We start from the raw sequence: 15,036 nt of genomic DNA on the forward strand, positions 1-15,036 counted from the left end.
CGGCACAATTGCTTTAGATTAACACATGCTTCTGCTCCTCAGAAATCCTAAGGGGTGAGGATTAATATCTGGGCCTTTGCCATGCCCCTTCCTATCTCAGCTTTATCAATTTACAAGTCTGGAGTGCTTAAAATAACCCAGATTTGAGCTCAAAATCTCCAGGTAAATCTCAGGCTTCAGGGCTGCTGAGCTCCTCTGCAGTGCTTCTCAGGCACAAATCCCTGCTCTGGGTATGGCCAACATCTATTCCCACATTTAAAATAAGCAACCTGGGTCCCAGAAGTTGCTGCTATGGAGGCAACTTGAAACCTGGAGTCAGCTTGAAACAGCAGGTCCAGAAGAGCCTCCTGCTTCGTACCTAAACGCCCCTTTCTTCAAGAAGGGTAGGAGCGGGATAAAATGGAGTTTGGCATAACTGGTTTTGTTTTAAACTGTCAGAGGGGAGATTTAGGTTGGAGATAAGGGAGAAGCTCTTCCCTGTGAGGGTGCTGAGGCGCTGGCACAGGGTGCCCAGAGAAGCTGTGGCTGCCCCATCCCTGGCAGTGCTCAAGGCCAGGTTGGACACAGGGGCTTGGAGCAAGCTGCTCCAGTGGAAGGGGTCCCTGCCCGTGGCAGGGGTTGGAGCTGGAGGAGCTTTAAGGTCCCTTCCAACTCAAACCAGGCTGGGGTTCTATGATTCCAAGTCAAAATCTGTGGGAGAAAACTCAATTTGGAGTTTTGGTGGGGATTTAAGTAACACATGAGCTGCACCACACGGCAGCTTCCTCACCTATGCACTGAACACTAAAGCAGCTTAAACTCTATTAAAAGCAGCATTATACATCAACATCATTCACAGCTTTTTCATAGGCAAGTTTAAAAACCTTGTTGGTGGGCTTAAGTTCGGTACATTAAAAAGACAACTGGTAAAAGATCTTGTGCTTCTAGCAAGCCCTGCACATGTGGCCCTGAGAGCAAAGTGATGCTCTCGTTTTCTGTTCTCACAGATAAAAGTGTCCATAGAACACAGGAAAAATGAGAGGAGGAAGCTTAGATCTGGGTGCAAAGCCAAAGCAGGACTTGAGCTCAGCTTCAACAGCACTAAGCTCTTTCCAGAGAGGGACAGGAGGTTTGATTCCCTTCTGCCCCTCGCAGGATTTGCTGACCTAGCAAGCGCCGTGTGTTTTATAGGATGAGCAAAAGCCTTCCCAGAGCAAAGGAACCAGCTCGGATCTGGGGATTTAAATCAGGAGTCCTGAAAACAAAGCTGAGCAATGCCTGGAGCTCTGGGGACGGTTAAACACCACGAGTACTGCACTTGACATTAGAGATGGTAACAGCTAAATAAGAACTTGGGGATTTGGTCTGCTTACACCAAAGAAAAGCTGCTTTGGTGAGTATGAGTATGACCATTTTGTCCTGCATACACTGCAGTTAATTTCGCCACCTGATGAGGAGGACAAACAGGGGACCCCAGGAAGCCCAGGAATAAATTAGCTCACATCCTTCTCCAATCCCATGGGCAGACACTGCAGCATTCAGAAAGAAAAGACACAGAGAGGCTCTAAAAACACATTTCAGAGGAGAGGGTGGGCCGAAGCGGCAGCAGCTCACTGCGCTCCAGGGATGCTCAAGTCCAGCCGCAGGGCTCTTCCCAGCCGTGGAAATCCCAGATGAAAGCCAAACCTCTACACCGTTAAACTGGCCATCCTCTACAAATGAGAGAGAAACGGACACGTTAGACCAAGGCTAAGTCAGGAGATGTAAAGCAGGGACAGCAGAGCTCAGCTTAGTGCTGGGGATGGACAGAGATACTTCGCAGGGGATCCACCAGCTCCATATAATCACTCTGCATCATTCCAGCATCCATATAATCATTCTGTATGACTGAGACCATCAAAGGGTTTTCTTCTTTACTTCTACCCCAGCAAATAATGAGTTGCTTCACACTTTGCATCATCCTTTAACCTCTTGCAAAGCTCTATGAGAAGGGTTTCCCACCCTGGGACCATGCAAGCTCAGCTTTTCTGGAGGCAATAATGAAGCAGGCTGGTTACTGAGGGTTACTCACTTTTATTTCTCTTCTCCATAGGAAAATACACTTCCAGAACAAAGAAACATTATAGGAATCATTTCACATATTAACCACAATAAATACTTCTAGTTTTGATAAAACTACTGCCTCAGTGAGGGCTCAACAGACACCACAAACACACTCAGGTCAGTACAAGTGAATTCTGTTCTATACAAATCACACAAGTTAAAACCCATTAACCAGGATTTCCTACAGCTGCTGTTCATGCAATGTCTCAGAGCACAGAAAAGGCTCCTTTTGTGCCATGGCCAGTGCCTGCCCTGCTCAGCTGCAGCGCTCACACTGCAAACCAATGTGTGAATCAATAGGTCTAAGCTGTCTTTGTTACTGCACCAGCACTGGTTTGCTATTAAGAGAACCAATGGCACAGCTCTGGAGCCAGTTTGCTGAAATCCAGCAGTCAGGAATTCCAGACCCTGCATATGTTCTATTTGCAATTAAAAACCAAAGCAAAGGAAAATTAAAACAGTTTTCCCAACAAGGACACTTCGAGAGTAACCATCATCAGGGCTAATCCGTAAGAGCTGCTCACATGCTACCTTCTCAAGCAAAACAGCAGTACTAGAAAGGAAGGAAGTTTGTACTGGAATCGAGGAAGCTGGACCAAGTTGCTATCATTTATCTGCATCCCCTCCTAGGAAATCTGTGTTATTTGTTTAAATATAGGGGGAAAGAAGCACTCCAAGTACATACATTCATTTTCTAACCACACAGCCCAGAGCAAAGGCAAATCCAAAGGGGCAAGGCCTTGATTTTTAGCCTATGGATAATATTCCTCTGATTGGATTCTAAATTAATATTAGTACAGGAATAATTTCTCAGATTTAGCACAAGCTCCCCAGCTCAGGTTCTTTCTCCTTTTCCCCCTCATCATCAACATTAAGGCCTCTGAAACACAGAGAGACAGGCAGCTTTAGGAGAAACAGGCCCTTTTGGCATCACTACTGGCTGGACCATTCTCAAGTTGCCATCCCAGCCTGGGAGATGCTCTGCAGTAGGACCTGAGCCTGATGCTTTGTGCGCTTCCACAGCTTTGGCAGGTCAGTAAGAACACTCTGCAGCATTATTCAAAATGCTACCCCAAACTAGCAAACAGAGGCATGTCACTTTGGGATCAATCCCATACCTTTGTGTCCCATAACATCGCGGTGACAGAGTAAGAGCAGCTGCATTGACAGAATGGTTGGAAGAGCTTCACTTCAAGGACAAAGTGCAATTAAAGCAGCAAACTGCACATCCAAAAGCCAAATACATTCAAGGGGGAGTTTCTCAGGGCTGGAGGAACATTACCTGAGCAGAGGCAGGAGCTGCACCTCCCTTCCCTGGAAGGGATGAGCTGCATCCTACGACAGCAAGGGGACCACCCTGCCACAGGGGAAACAGGAGCTCACCACCCACACCTGGACCCTGTTTCAACACTTGGCATCTGGAAACTGAACCAGCTCCTGCTTTACTTTCTTTGCACATAACCCAGCTCTCTGACACCAGAGCACCAGGAGCGAGAGGATCTGCCCAAGGGCAGAGGCAAGGAGGGAGCAGAGCCTTGCTGAGAGCAAGAGCAGGTCAGCAACAACCCCAGCAGCCCATGTGCAGCAACAGCAAGCCCCCAAGGACACAGCTTGTGCCATCTCTGAGCCCACCCTTAGGCACCACCACCCTTGGGTGCTCCCCAGCACAGCCTGCTGCTCCCAGAGAGGGACATCACTGTTATCCCAAAGATGAGGGATGCAGCCAGATACTGTGGGTCACCGCAGTGCATGGGGATGAGCATGGCTCAGAGCAGAGGATGCACTGTGAGAGCTGCCAAGAGCCATCCCACAGCCCCATGCAGCAAAACCCCCCTTCACAAGACAAAACCCATCAGCACTGTGTGTACTGCAGGAGGAGAAACACCCGAGGAGCCAAGAGCAGGGTTGCAGCAGGGTCTGCCCCAGGCACCAGCAGAGCAGGGCTGGTGGGAGCACAGCGAAGCGAGGGCATCTCCAGCCTTTGTGCATGGGGCAGCAGCCGTGGTCTCATCCAAGCCCCTTACTCAGAGGTTGAGGGGGAAGCCAAGGGTTCGTGGGTGATGCTGGCTGCAGGCTCCCTAAAGAGAGGGGGACAGACAAGGACATGTTCTCCCCTTAGGGTGGGAGAGAGTCACACTCCCTTCTCCCCCAGTCAAGCGGCCTCAAAAGGGACGTGGTGGTGAGGACTCAGTGACAACAGGCACCTGCACAGGAAGGTTTATCCACCCAGCTACTTGTCAAGCACATGCTAAACCCCCCCAGCTCCCTCAAGCCATGGGGAACTGGGGCTGAGCAGCACCACTCCCATCCAGCCTACAAAATCCAACAACTCCTGCAAAATCTCTGCCATCCATGGGTCACCAGATGGAAAGGAGACACATATGGGAGCCAGCACTGCTCAGGACGGGCTGCATGGCTCAGCCTGGCAGTGCCAGTGCAGCCATTCCACGTCCTGGTCCAGGCATGAAGCAAGCTCAGGATGAAACACGCTTTATGGGCAGCCATCAGAAGCATATTCACCAGTAAAACCAGTTGGAGCCCCTGGATTAGTGGGCTCAGCCTGGTAACATACTTCTCCCCCACTGAGGTCCCCCTTAATGACAGGTCCTTAATGACAAAGGAAAAGACTTCCTTCTGCTCCATGCATCTGTCTTTCACCAAAGTAGATTCCATGCAATAGTAATCAAGAGAAGTCCTACTTACTAAACCAAAAGAGAGTACATAGAAGCTGCTTTCAGTGATACTCACAGGCAAGCAATTCCCCCTTGAGGCTGCAAAGGAAAGAAGAAACAGCACAGGATAGCTCATAGTGCATTTTAAGGGAGATTTTGAAATAATAGGAAAAGCAGCAAAGCAAATGAGGAAAGAAGTGAAGCAACCCCAAAGATGCCATGTCAGGGAGCTGGGGGGAGGCTTGTATCACAGAGGAGCTGATACAAGGCATGGACAGTGCTGCAGTGCCTGGCCACCTCCTCCCTCCACTGCTGCTTATCCCAAGGGCTCCATCCAGGCAAAAGGTCCTGGGGCAGGACAATTCCCTACCACACAGCCAGCCCAGAACCCAGGCCTTACTAAATGCTCCTTCATCACTACAAGGATGAAGGGTACAACTGCAAACGGGGGGGGGGGGGATCCCTGTTCTGGGGCACCCACCTCAGGCCATCAAGGTCCTCTCCAGCTGAGGCATGAAGCAGAATTGCTGTGGCTCAAATCCACCCCAATGCAAAGCCCTGGCTGGTTCGGTGCACCAGAGCCCTGGGATTCTGGGGATGCCTGAGCCTCATGCTCTAAACCGAGCATGGAAACACCAGCAATGTTCACCCGTGCTGCATCACCCCTTCCTTTGCTCTCTGGCCACTTACCCCGAGGGAAGGGGGGGAAGCTGGGCTCACTAATAGCTGGGGAAACATTAACCTCTAAAGTATCCAAGATTAAACAGCTTTGGTAATGGCTGTCTCTGCACATTACAACACACATGTAATGTGCACATTACTCTGCATGTTACAACATAGGTTCTTTCCAACCCGAACTTCTATGACTCTGTAGGACCCAGCCAAGACCTCCTCAAAGTCCCCCTCTTTGCCTGTGCTCTCCCAGGCACACACCTCAATTTAACCTCATTTAACCTCAATTTAACACCTCATTTAACAGCAAAACAAGTTTAAATGAGCAAAGAAACAAATGGGACTCTGCACCCAACACTGATGAGGGCCTTGGTGCCTTTTTTAAGCCAGATGAAACACCAAGCACCCAAAGCTGCTCTGTTCTCGGCACCCAAAGAGCCCAAACTTTGTTCAACAAGCTGCTGACAACGGGATCTGCAAGAAAACAGGCACTGACAAAGTCATGATTCAAGTATTTCCTACCAGGGACTGGAGCAACACTTGGCTGCAGCATCTAATTTAGACAAAGAGGATACTTGTAACTCCTTCCAGTTGGGTTTTTGCCAGAAAGCATCACCCAGAATCAGCCACCCTGCCAAAACCCTACTGCACTGACGGAAACTCACCTGCACAAAGCCTGATGATCACAGAATGGCTTGGGTTGGAAGGAACCACAAAGCCCATCCAGTTCCAAACCCCTGCCATGGGCAGGGACACCTTCCACTCAATCAGGTTGCTCCAAGGCCCAACCAACCTGGTTCTGAAAGCCTTTGGCACCACAATTCTAGTTTAATGGGGTGACTTTGGGGTTTATGAGTGTCTAATCCAGGAGGATTCTTACAGGGAAACAAAGCCCCTGGGAATGGGCTGCATTCCAGACAGGACCACTGAGAGCTGCGGGTGATGGTGGGGAAGGGAAACACAGAGAAGGTACCACCTGGACCTCAACTTGCAGCTGCTGCTGGTCGGCCCCTTCTCGAGCTTCCAGGGATGGGAAAGGCCCCACGAGGTCGAGAGGTTTGCTCCCAACGCTGTAATGGCGCGGGCGCTTTACCGTGTCCGCGCTGGCCCGCGGCGTAAAGCTGTTCCTTCTCATCCTCGCAGGGCTTTGGCCGGAGGGAAGCTTGCTCTGATCCCGGGTGGAGGGAATCACAAGGAATGAAAAGGGGAACCACAGTTTACAAACGCATCCACGACGGCGCACACCTCCCCTGCAGAGCACCAGCAGGGGCAAACACCCCATCCGCTTGGCTGATCTGCCTCGGAGGCCACTGAAAAGCCTGTTTCTGAGCAGTTTCACTTCCCTTTGAGAGTCTTTTGCTTAGCTTTGCTCAGGAAGGGGTGGTTTTGGGTCATTTTGGGGTTTATTTTCCTTTTCTCCCCACAATCAATTTAGCATAATTAGAAATAGAAAAACTTTCCATTCTTTGTGTTTCTTCTCCCCCAAAGCAGCCGCATTGCCCGAGTAAAGCCAAGAACAACAGAAACAGCCTCCCACTTCTCCAGGCGAGCAATGATTTCAACACAGGCATCACACAGAGGTCGCAAAGCAATCAGTGACTGACTGGAAAGCACCAGCACGGGACCGGGCACAAAAACCTTGCTGAATATCCTCAGTTTAGTGTTTTGCAATCAGCTGGATTTAGCTCCACAATCCCTCCAGCCACAGATGCATGTTCTCAGTCTCTTCTCTCCTCGTTTATGGTCCCTTGGCATAGGGGATTTTATGTTGGGACACAAAAACCAACTATATCCCAGACAATCAACCAATAGCTCTTTATACAGCACAACAAGAAGCAGCTAAAAAGCCTAAACATAGCAAAAGAACTTAAGATGTGATGCACTTTGATTTCCTGTGAGCTAGCACAGCAGAGAGCTGGTTTACGCTCTTTAATCGGGGGAGCTAATTACAGGCAATCACTATGCACCATTCCCTGATGGATCAATCCCTTTGCAAAGCTGCATTTACAGAAGCAAGCACCTACAGTAACAGCAGCTTCCACAGACTCAGTACATAATTACGTGGTGCCTCCACAAGGTGGATGGCTGAGCAGTCATTGAAGTAAAGGGAGACAGGAGTTCATAAATAAAGCCAGAGCCTGAAGTGTTTCCACTGCTGCTCCAAGAGGATTCACGGTGCAAGGGAAATAAATTGGACCCATCTCCTCATGCCTCCAATACATACAAAGTTTAGGAACACCGCAGTCTTGCTTTGCCCCAGATACTTGTCTCTGCTGATGTCTTGTGTGTTTTACAAGGGAAAACCCTCTGCTCCTGCCCCGCAAGGGCTGCGAGAGCCACCAAGAACCACCCCTAGAACCCAGCCTTACCCCAGTGGCAGCTTTACAAAGAGAAAAGCTCATCAAGACACTGAAGGAAAAATAAATCACTTCCAAACACTCTGGCAACTCTTTCTGAAGTTATCACCATTAAGAGAAACAAGCAACAACAACTTCAGCAACTGAGACCAGGAACTCCAAGATCTCTGTTTTAAACTTGCCCGTTCTGCCTCCTACAATAGCTCTGAAAGCATCTCTCCCTGGCCTGGGAAACAAACTAATTCCACCCCCTATTAGTTCTGCTTTGGGGGGGGGATTCTTTCTGAAGCAAGCCTTTGTGCTCACTGACAGCAGGTACTGAGGAGTGTTTCAGGGTCCTTACTTTTGGAATGGGATAAAGCCCGAGCAGTGCAGCAAGAACTTACTGAGTTCAGACAGGGTTTGTCACGATGGGTGTTCACTGCTTCCACGTTCAGGGTGATTGTCTCCACTTTACAGCCTTTACCACAAGAGAAGTTAATATGAGGAAGGGTAACTTAAGAAATAATCATCTTTTATTTTCATACTGGAAACAGCATGGAAAGTGAGCAGCAATAAATGGGTTCCAGTTTTAAGACAGCTCAAACAAACAGGACTTTACACTTGAACTACATTCTGGCTTTGACCTTCACGGTTCAGCCCTGTTATGGGGACTATAGGTCCATCCATAAAAAGCCATTTTTAACTGACTGCACCCCAAACTGGAGGCACAAACAGCCTCACCAATGGCTGAAATCCAGAGATAATTATCACTTGTGTAGGAGATGGAAACACCCTGGTACCCACATATCTCCTCTCCCACTGCTCCCTCCAAACCCTCCCACAGTCCAGAACCGTTATATATATTAAATACACCACCAGAAGCTTCTACAGCTCAGCTGGTTGCTGCCAGACATGAACACAAACCTGCCCGTCAGATTCCCTGCCCATGGCAGCGGGTTGGAAGTAGATGATCTTAAGGTCCTTCCCAACCCAAACCACCCCATGATACACACACACATACACACCAGGGGAAGAAAAGACAGTATTTACCATATGCCACAGGTGTGAGCTTCAGAATGGTATGGAGAGGGCATCGCAGGTAGGGCAGCTCATCTAGGACAGAGGCAGGCGTTTTGGGGTATTATGGGGTGCTGCCCACACCAGCCGCCCCACTCTGCCCAGGCTTTGGGTGGGAACATTTCACATAGCAATACTGGATGCAGCAGTGGGACGGGACCAAACCCACCATTCCCAACACATGGGGCCAACAAGAGGAAGCCTCTCCAGCTGCACACAGGTAGGAAAGCACCACAGCAACAGCTGCCATGGACCTATGGGAGTTCTACTTGGAGTGAATAAACTTTACTAAAGGCTTTACTAAACTCCAGTGCCACTCACTGGAGCATCACAAAGGAGCCTGCACTGGAACTAGCTTCCAGGTGAGTATGCCACAGAAAGGATCAGCATCAATCAGCAATGCAGCACAACTGCCAACCCTTTGGGTCCCCATGCACCACAAAACTTCCCCTTTACATTGAAATAAAGTCCCTATAGAATACATAAGTGCCACCGGTGAAACAGCAGCTGAGCAGAGTGAGCAGCACACTCTTCTGCACTTCACGCAGGGAGAGCTTCTTGCTCCCTGCCCCACTGAACTGCAATGGTTAAAGTCTGTGAGCAATGTTTGCTTTGCTTTTTTAAGCACCTCTTGCCTTGTGAGAAATCCAAACAGCAATTACAAGCCACCCTCCCCGACGCCCTGCAAAGGAAGCAGCAGAGAAGCCAGCCCCTTCCACCGCTCGCTTATTTTTGTACCTGCACTCTTGTCAAGAAAATAAGCCAAGAGGCACCTCATAACCGCCTGGTGGGAGATGACGAGGACGTTGCCTTGCCTTTCCAGCTCCATAATTACCGGCTCCAGGCGCTGGACCAAGTCCTGGTAGGACTGGAAAACAAAATGGGAATTTGTCAAGGCATTTCGTAAACAGAGGTTTAAAGCAGCAGCAGCAATTTTAGCACAGCTTCACCTTCAGGAAATCATCAATTTCAGCATCAAAATGCACACATTTAGGGATGATCTGGTGAACACAGGGAGAGAAAACGGCAAAGAGCAGAAGGTGAAACTTAAGGTCAGCAACCCGCAGATTACAGGAGGGTTTGGATTACGGGTAACTCTTCAGGAGCGCCATAACAAAAACATAAAATGGTCAGTTATACACTGAAGGTTGTGAGGTACACCCAGAAACGGCTCCACACCACCCCCACATTCATCTCCTTTCCATTTTCTGTGGTGAAAATTCAGGCTTTGCCCACATGAGTGGGATGCAGAAGCCCCTCAGTGTCAAAGGGGGGCATCAAGGGACTCAGGAAGTGGCTCAGTTCATTGACTGAAAGGCATCATCTGCACACCATGATAAAGGAAATCAATGAACCTTCTCTCTGAAAGACAATTATGGATCCTAATGTTTTCAGTTGCTCACACAAATATTGGCAGAGAAAGGAAAAAATAGGTCAAGTCTTTCAATTCTACACATATCTCTTTGGTTTATATATACTGTATCATTGTTATTCTCTAAGGGTCTTCACCTCGCCTCCAGGATAGCGATAAAGGTATTTCTCCTGATCTCTCAATGCAAACTCATCTGGATACTTGACTTCAATTTCTCCATAGGTCATTTCTTCACATACCCCCTGAGGAAAGAACAACTTGTTACAACCCACCCCATTTCAACAGAGGAGATGCAACAAAGAGAAAAAGGCAACTGGCTGAGATGAGCAATTCCTTTGTGTGATGAAAATGATAGACAGTATATCTACCATGGCCACACCAATGGCCTTCCAATACCTAAAGGAGCTGACAAAAAAAGCTGGAGAGGGGCTTTGGACAAGGGCCTGTAGGGACAGGACAAGAGGAATGGCTTTAACCTGCAGAGGGGAGACTGAGATGAGCTCTCGGGCAGAAGCTCTTCCCTGTGAGGGTGCTGAGGCGCTGGCACAGGGTGCCCAGAGAAGCTGTGGCTGCCCCATCCCTGGCAGTGTTCAAGGGCAGGTTGGACACAGAGGCTTGGAGCAAGCTGCTCTAGTGGAGGGGTCCCTGCCTGTGGCAGGGGTTGGAGCTGGAGGAGCTTTAAGGTCTCTTCCAACCCAAACTACTCTGTGCTTCTACAGGCTGGAGCACATTATACATGGACATGGTTAGAGATGAATAAGAAATGGTCATTTTATCGTAGTAAATTTGGTTTTAAGCATTATTTTCTGCCTAGGAAAGCTAAAGGCTTCAATCAGCATTTCACTCACAGCGTCAATCTCATTGAGAATCTTCCACTGCTCGTACATGACCCCCAGGGACTCGGCCGTCTGGATCGTCCTTTTCAGCTGGCTCGTCCACACCTTCAGGTCAACGATTTCCTGCTCCTCAAGGAACTTCTTCAGCGCCTGAGCAAACTGGAGAAAACGCCAGGGGAGGTTAGGAGGGAGCAGGAGCTGCTGCCACTCTTCAGAGCATCATTTCAAGGGCCGTGGCTGTTGCAGCAAGATCCATCTGCGGGGCTGCCCCTCGCAGGAGTCGGATGCAGAGCCCGGCTCTGGTCACACAACACATACAGCAACCCGGGTGCTGCCAAACACTTACCTGCTTCCCACGTGGTGACAGACCAGAATCCCCACCAATCTTGCCAACAAGATTATATTCACTCTCACCATGTCGGCAAAGGTAGATGGTACGCGGCTGGACATGAATGTTCATTAGGTAATAGACGATTTTACTCTGGATGTAATCCTGGACTCTGTTTACTAGGAACCGCTGTCCCACATTGATCACTTTAATGAAGGAAAGATCTCTGGAGTCAACATAAGATAAGAACACCCACACGACTGGTTTTAAATATGAAGCACGTGCATCTGCGGGTGTAATCTAGCTATTAATCCTCTAGTAAAGGCATCAGCACTACCACTGGGTCACTCCAGCAGATAGAAGAGACACTGAACTGCTTACACAAGGAGCTGCATTACACTGCAGTACACTAGAGAAAAACCCTTTCAAATCACTTGGGAACCACCTTCACACAGGCAACTTTGGGAGAGCAGAGGCTCCAGCAGACACATTATAGCATCCGGAGCCAGAGAACAGCAGCGACAAAGCAAAGCAGCTCACGTGTGCAAGGATAAAATGCACCCCAGGGCTTTGCTTACTTGTCATAGGCATCAGGATCCAGAGGCTGGTAAGTGACCTTGTAGCACTCTATCCTCTTCAGGAAATCATCCATCACGTTCTCCCTGTTTCTCTCTGGGTAGTCGGGGCTGGAAACCTTCACCTCCTGATAAGAGACAGCACCACTTTGTGAGAGTTAAGTAAACTCACCAGGGGAACAAAGGCAAGGCTGAATAACATTATTCTTCCCCTTGGAAACAAACAGGCATTGTTTAACCCTGCCCTGTGGAAAAAACCCTGCTCCTGGAGAGGAAACAAAGGGCAACTCTGAAGGCACTGTGGTGCTTGGCCCTCTGACAGACACAGCTGCCTTGCTGCTCGCCTCCCCCTAACAAGAAAGCACACTTCAAGGTCAAACATTTCTCAGCTTCATTTGATTTCCACCTTCTCACATAGCCTAACTGCATCTTTAGCTTTTCTAAAGCTGCAAACCTTACAGCTGCTTATTTAGGTGAAACATAAGAGCAAGAACGTTTGCAGACACTGCTGTAAGCTATTGTGGCTGGTGACCTTGTACTGAGCACCCTCAGAAGGCACAGGCAGCCAAGCCTGGTAAATGCAGCACGCACCAGGATATTGGCAGCAATGACTTCTGGATCGTCACAGACGGACTCCACAAAAAACACCTACAAAGAAGGCAAAGAAGCGTATTTCAGAGAGTCAAGAACTCTACCCCGCATCAAAACTCAAGCGCTCCTGCCCCAGGGAGCAGTAATGCCCCTCGGTGCAGCAACTACAAATTAAACACAGCAGCACCACTACCTTGAAAGCATTTTCTTTAGCAAAACTTAGTATCAGGTCCCGTCTTTCTCGAGTGGTGTTGGTCGCATCAAACACCTACCAGAAAATGAGGAAGCAGCAATTAGCAACTTCATCTAAGGCTTTTAAACCAGCCCCAAAACACTGGGGGTAACAATTGAGTCCCCAGATAACGTGGGCAGCTTTAAACTACCCAAACATAACCCATATTCAGTGCAGCAAAGTCTTACAGCTATTTGCCCACACTCCTCCAAGAGATATGCCTTCACATCTTGTAGGGCCACCAGGGCACATCGCCTGCAGGAGAGAAACAAGTACTCTTAGAGCTGATGGAAAGCATTCAAACACCAAAGCTTCTGAACCACTGGGAGAGGTTTGAATACCTTCTCCCTCTGCCCATGGAGGACCCATCCCTGCATCCCTAAGAACCCCAGGGATCATAAGGCACCTCTGCCTAAAACCTGCTTGTGGCAGGATCCCTGCATGCGCTGGGCTGCCTCATCCCCTGGTTTCAATCACTGTTAATTTGTGCCCCTGAAATACAGGGCCTGCCAAGACCTGAGACTAACCAGACCACCACAGAACAGTTCTGCCCCTTGATGCCAACTTACTTGCGGATTTCCATGGCTTCTTTGTTATCATGCCTGAAGAAGTCATAGGACTTGTAAGACTTCACCGCTTCCCGGCGATACACTCCTAAGTTAAACACTTCACACACAAAAAGACAAGCACGTGAGACTGACAGCACTGCACAGGCAGATCTCACACTGCTTTCTGCACAAGGGCAGTCCCAGCACACACCTTTGGTGGGCACCCCGATCCAGTTGAGGTAGCGGGTGAGCTTCTTGGACACGTAGGTCTTGCCGCGTGCAGGCAGGCCGATCATGACGATCAGCGTTGGGGAGTTGGTCATGTAGGAAGCCCATGCTGCAAACCCAAAACCAAGCCAGGAGCATCAGCAGCATCGCAGAGTATCTGAGAACAAGAGCCAAGCCCCAGCCCAAAGCCATGCAGAGCTGCCCATCTTGTGCCAGTATTTAAAGGGAGGCTACAAAGACCACAAGGGTCCCCAGCATAAGAAGGACACGGAGCTGTTGTCAGGCTTTAACCTGCCAGAGAGGAGGCTGAGATGAGCTCTCAGGCAGAAGCTCTTCCCTGTGAGGGTGCTGAGGTGCTGGCACAGGGTGCCCAGAGAAGCTGTGGCTGCCCCATCCCTGGCAGTGCTCAAGGCCAGGTTGGACACAGGGGCTTGGAGCAACCTGCTCCAGTGGAAGGGGTCCCTGCCTGTGGTAGGGGTTGGAACTGAATGAACTTTAAGCTCCCTTCCCTTCCAACACAAACCATTCCATGATTCCAGAAAGATGGAGACTCCCTTTTGCAAAGAATCACGTAGGAAAAACAAGGGGCATTGGCTACAAGTTACCCATGGGGCAAGAGGCAAACTTTGCCCAATGAGAACAATATAATCTCCCCAGGGAAGGGGAGGACTCCCCCGCTGCTGCCCACCGTTACGATCTGGCTGGACAGGGTGTTGGGACATTCAGCCTAGGTCATGCTTTGCCAGGGAAGACTGGACCAGATGCTCAGAACGCCCTTCCCACCCCGCGATTCTAAATTCTCCGGTCTCCCGGATGGTCAGACCCCCGCCGTGCATCTCCCAACGGGCTCCCTGGTGTCCTCACCGCTCATTAACCACTCTGCGGTCTCCCGGGTGTCAGCTAATGAGCCGCATTAGCCTCGACGCGCCCGCTGCGCTAATGGGACTAATACCAACCTTTAGCCTTAAAGCTATTTGCTATTTACCGACGGGGCAGGAGCCGCCAAGGGCGAACGTGCTTCAAGTAAAACACTCACGTTCTAGCAGAAAACAGCCCGAGGCCAGGAGCTGGGAGCGGAGCAGCACCGGGAGGCAGGGAAAGAAGGACGGGGATGAGAGCTCCGAGCACCCTCGGGAGCGCAGGGGTAGGACACCGGGCACCGGCTGCGCGCCCGCGGACGGGGGGGGGGGAACGCGGGTTGAGGAAAACGCGCGCGGTTTTAAGCGCGATCCTTAAATTAGATATAAATATATATATAGAGAGAGATATATATGGTTTTAACCCCTAAAGAGCGGCAGCGCGCAGACGCCACTCCAGACCGAGCTTACTCACAGCACTGCTTCTCTCCGCCGCGCAGACCCCCGGGCCTGCCCCTCGGGCCGCCGCCGTGCCGCGCCGCCGCCATGGCCCCGCGGCGGCGCGCCACAAATGCAAATCACACGCAAATTATATGCAAATCCCTACATGACAAGCGCGAGCGCGCC

The 15,036-nt window shown here is 49.9% G+C and overlaps 1 protein-coding gene across 11 annotated transcripts; it reads right to left on the reverse strand.

The window, feature by feature from the left end:
* Positions 1 to 831: 831 nt before the first annotated feature.
* On the reverse strand, positions 832 to 15,018 carry PFKFB2 (6-phosphofructo-2-kinase/fructose-2,6-biphosphatase 2). Of its 11 annotated transcripts, none has more exons than XM_062605414.1 (16): positions 14,885 to 15,018; positions 13,536 to 13,661; positions 13,346 to 13,442; positions 12,965 to 13,031; positions 12,738 to 12,812; positions 12,545 to 12,601; positions 11,957 to 12,081; positions 11,397 to 11,604; positions 11,063 to 11,209; positions 10,352 to 10,456; positions 9,581 to 9,710; positions 8,816 to 8,878; positions 8,170 to 8,243; positions 6,403 to 6,594; positions 4,831 to 4,853; positions 832 to 1,691 (listed from the first exon to the last, which is right to left on the reverse strand). In XM_062605414.1, the coding sequence occupies exons 1-16, from the start codon at positions 14,955 to 14,957 to the stop codon at positions 1,676 to 1,678; spliced, it is 1,578 nt and encodes a 525-aa protein (XP_062461398.1). In that variant the 5' UTR covers positions 14,958 to 15,018; the 3' UTR covers positions 832 to 1,675. The 11 variants fall into 11 exon arrangements, with proteins under 11 accessions (XP_062461398.1, XP_062461399.1, XP_062461403.1 ...); XM_062605415.1 differs by having other exon boundaries at positions 4,786 to 4,853; XM_062605413.1 differs by lacking the exon at positions 832 to 1,691 and adding an exon at positions 3,911 to 4,160.
* Between the last annotated feature and the right edge of the window lie 18 nt (positions 15,019 to 15,036).

This window comes from Pezoporus occidentalis, unplaced genomic scaffold (assembly GCF_034315485.1).
Source record: "Pezoporus occidentalis ecotype Australia unplaced genomic scaffold, CSIRO_AGI_Poc_V1 ctg92, whole genome shotgun sequence".
NCBI lineage: Eukaryota > Metazoa > Chordata > Aves > Psittaciformes > Psittacidae > Pezoporus > Pezoporus occidentalis.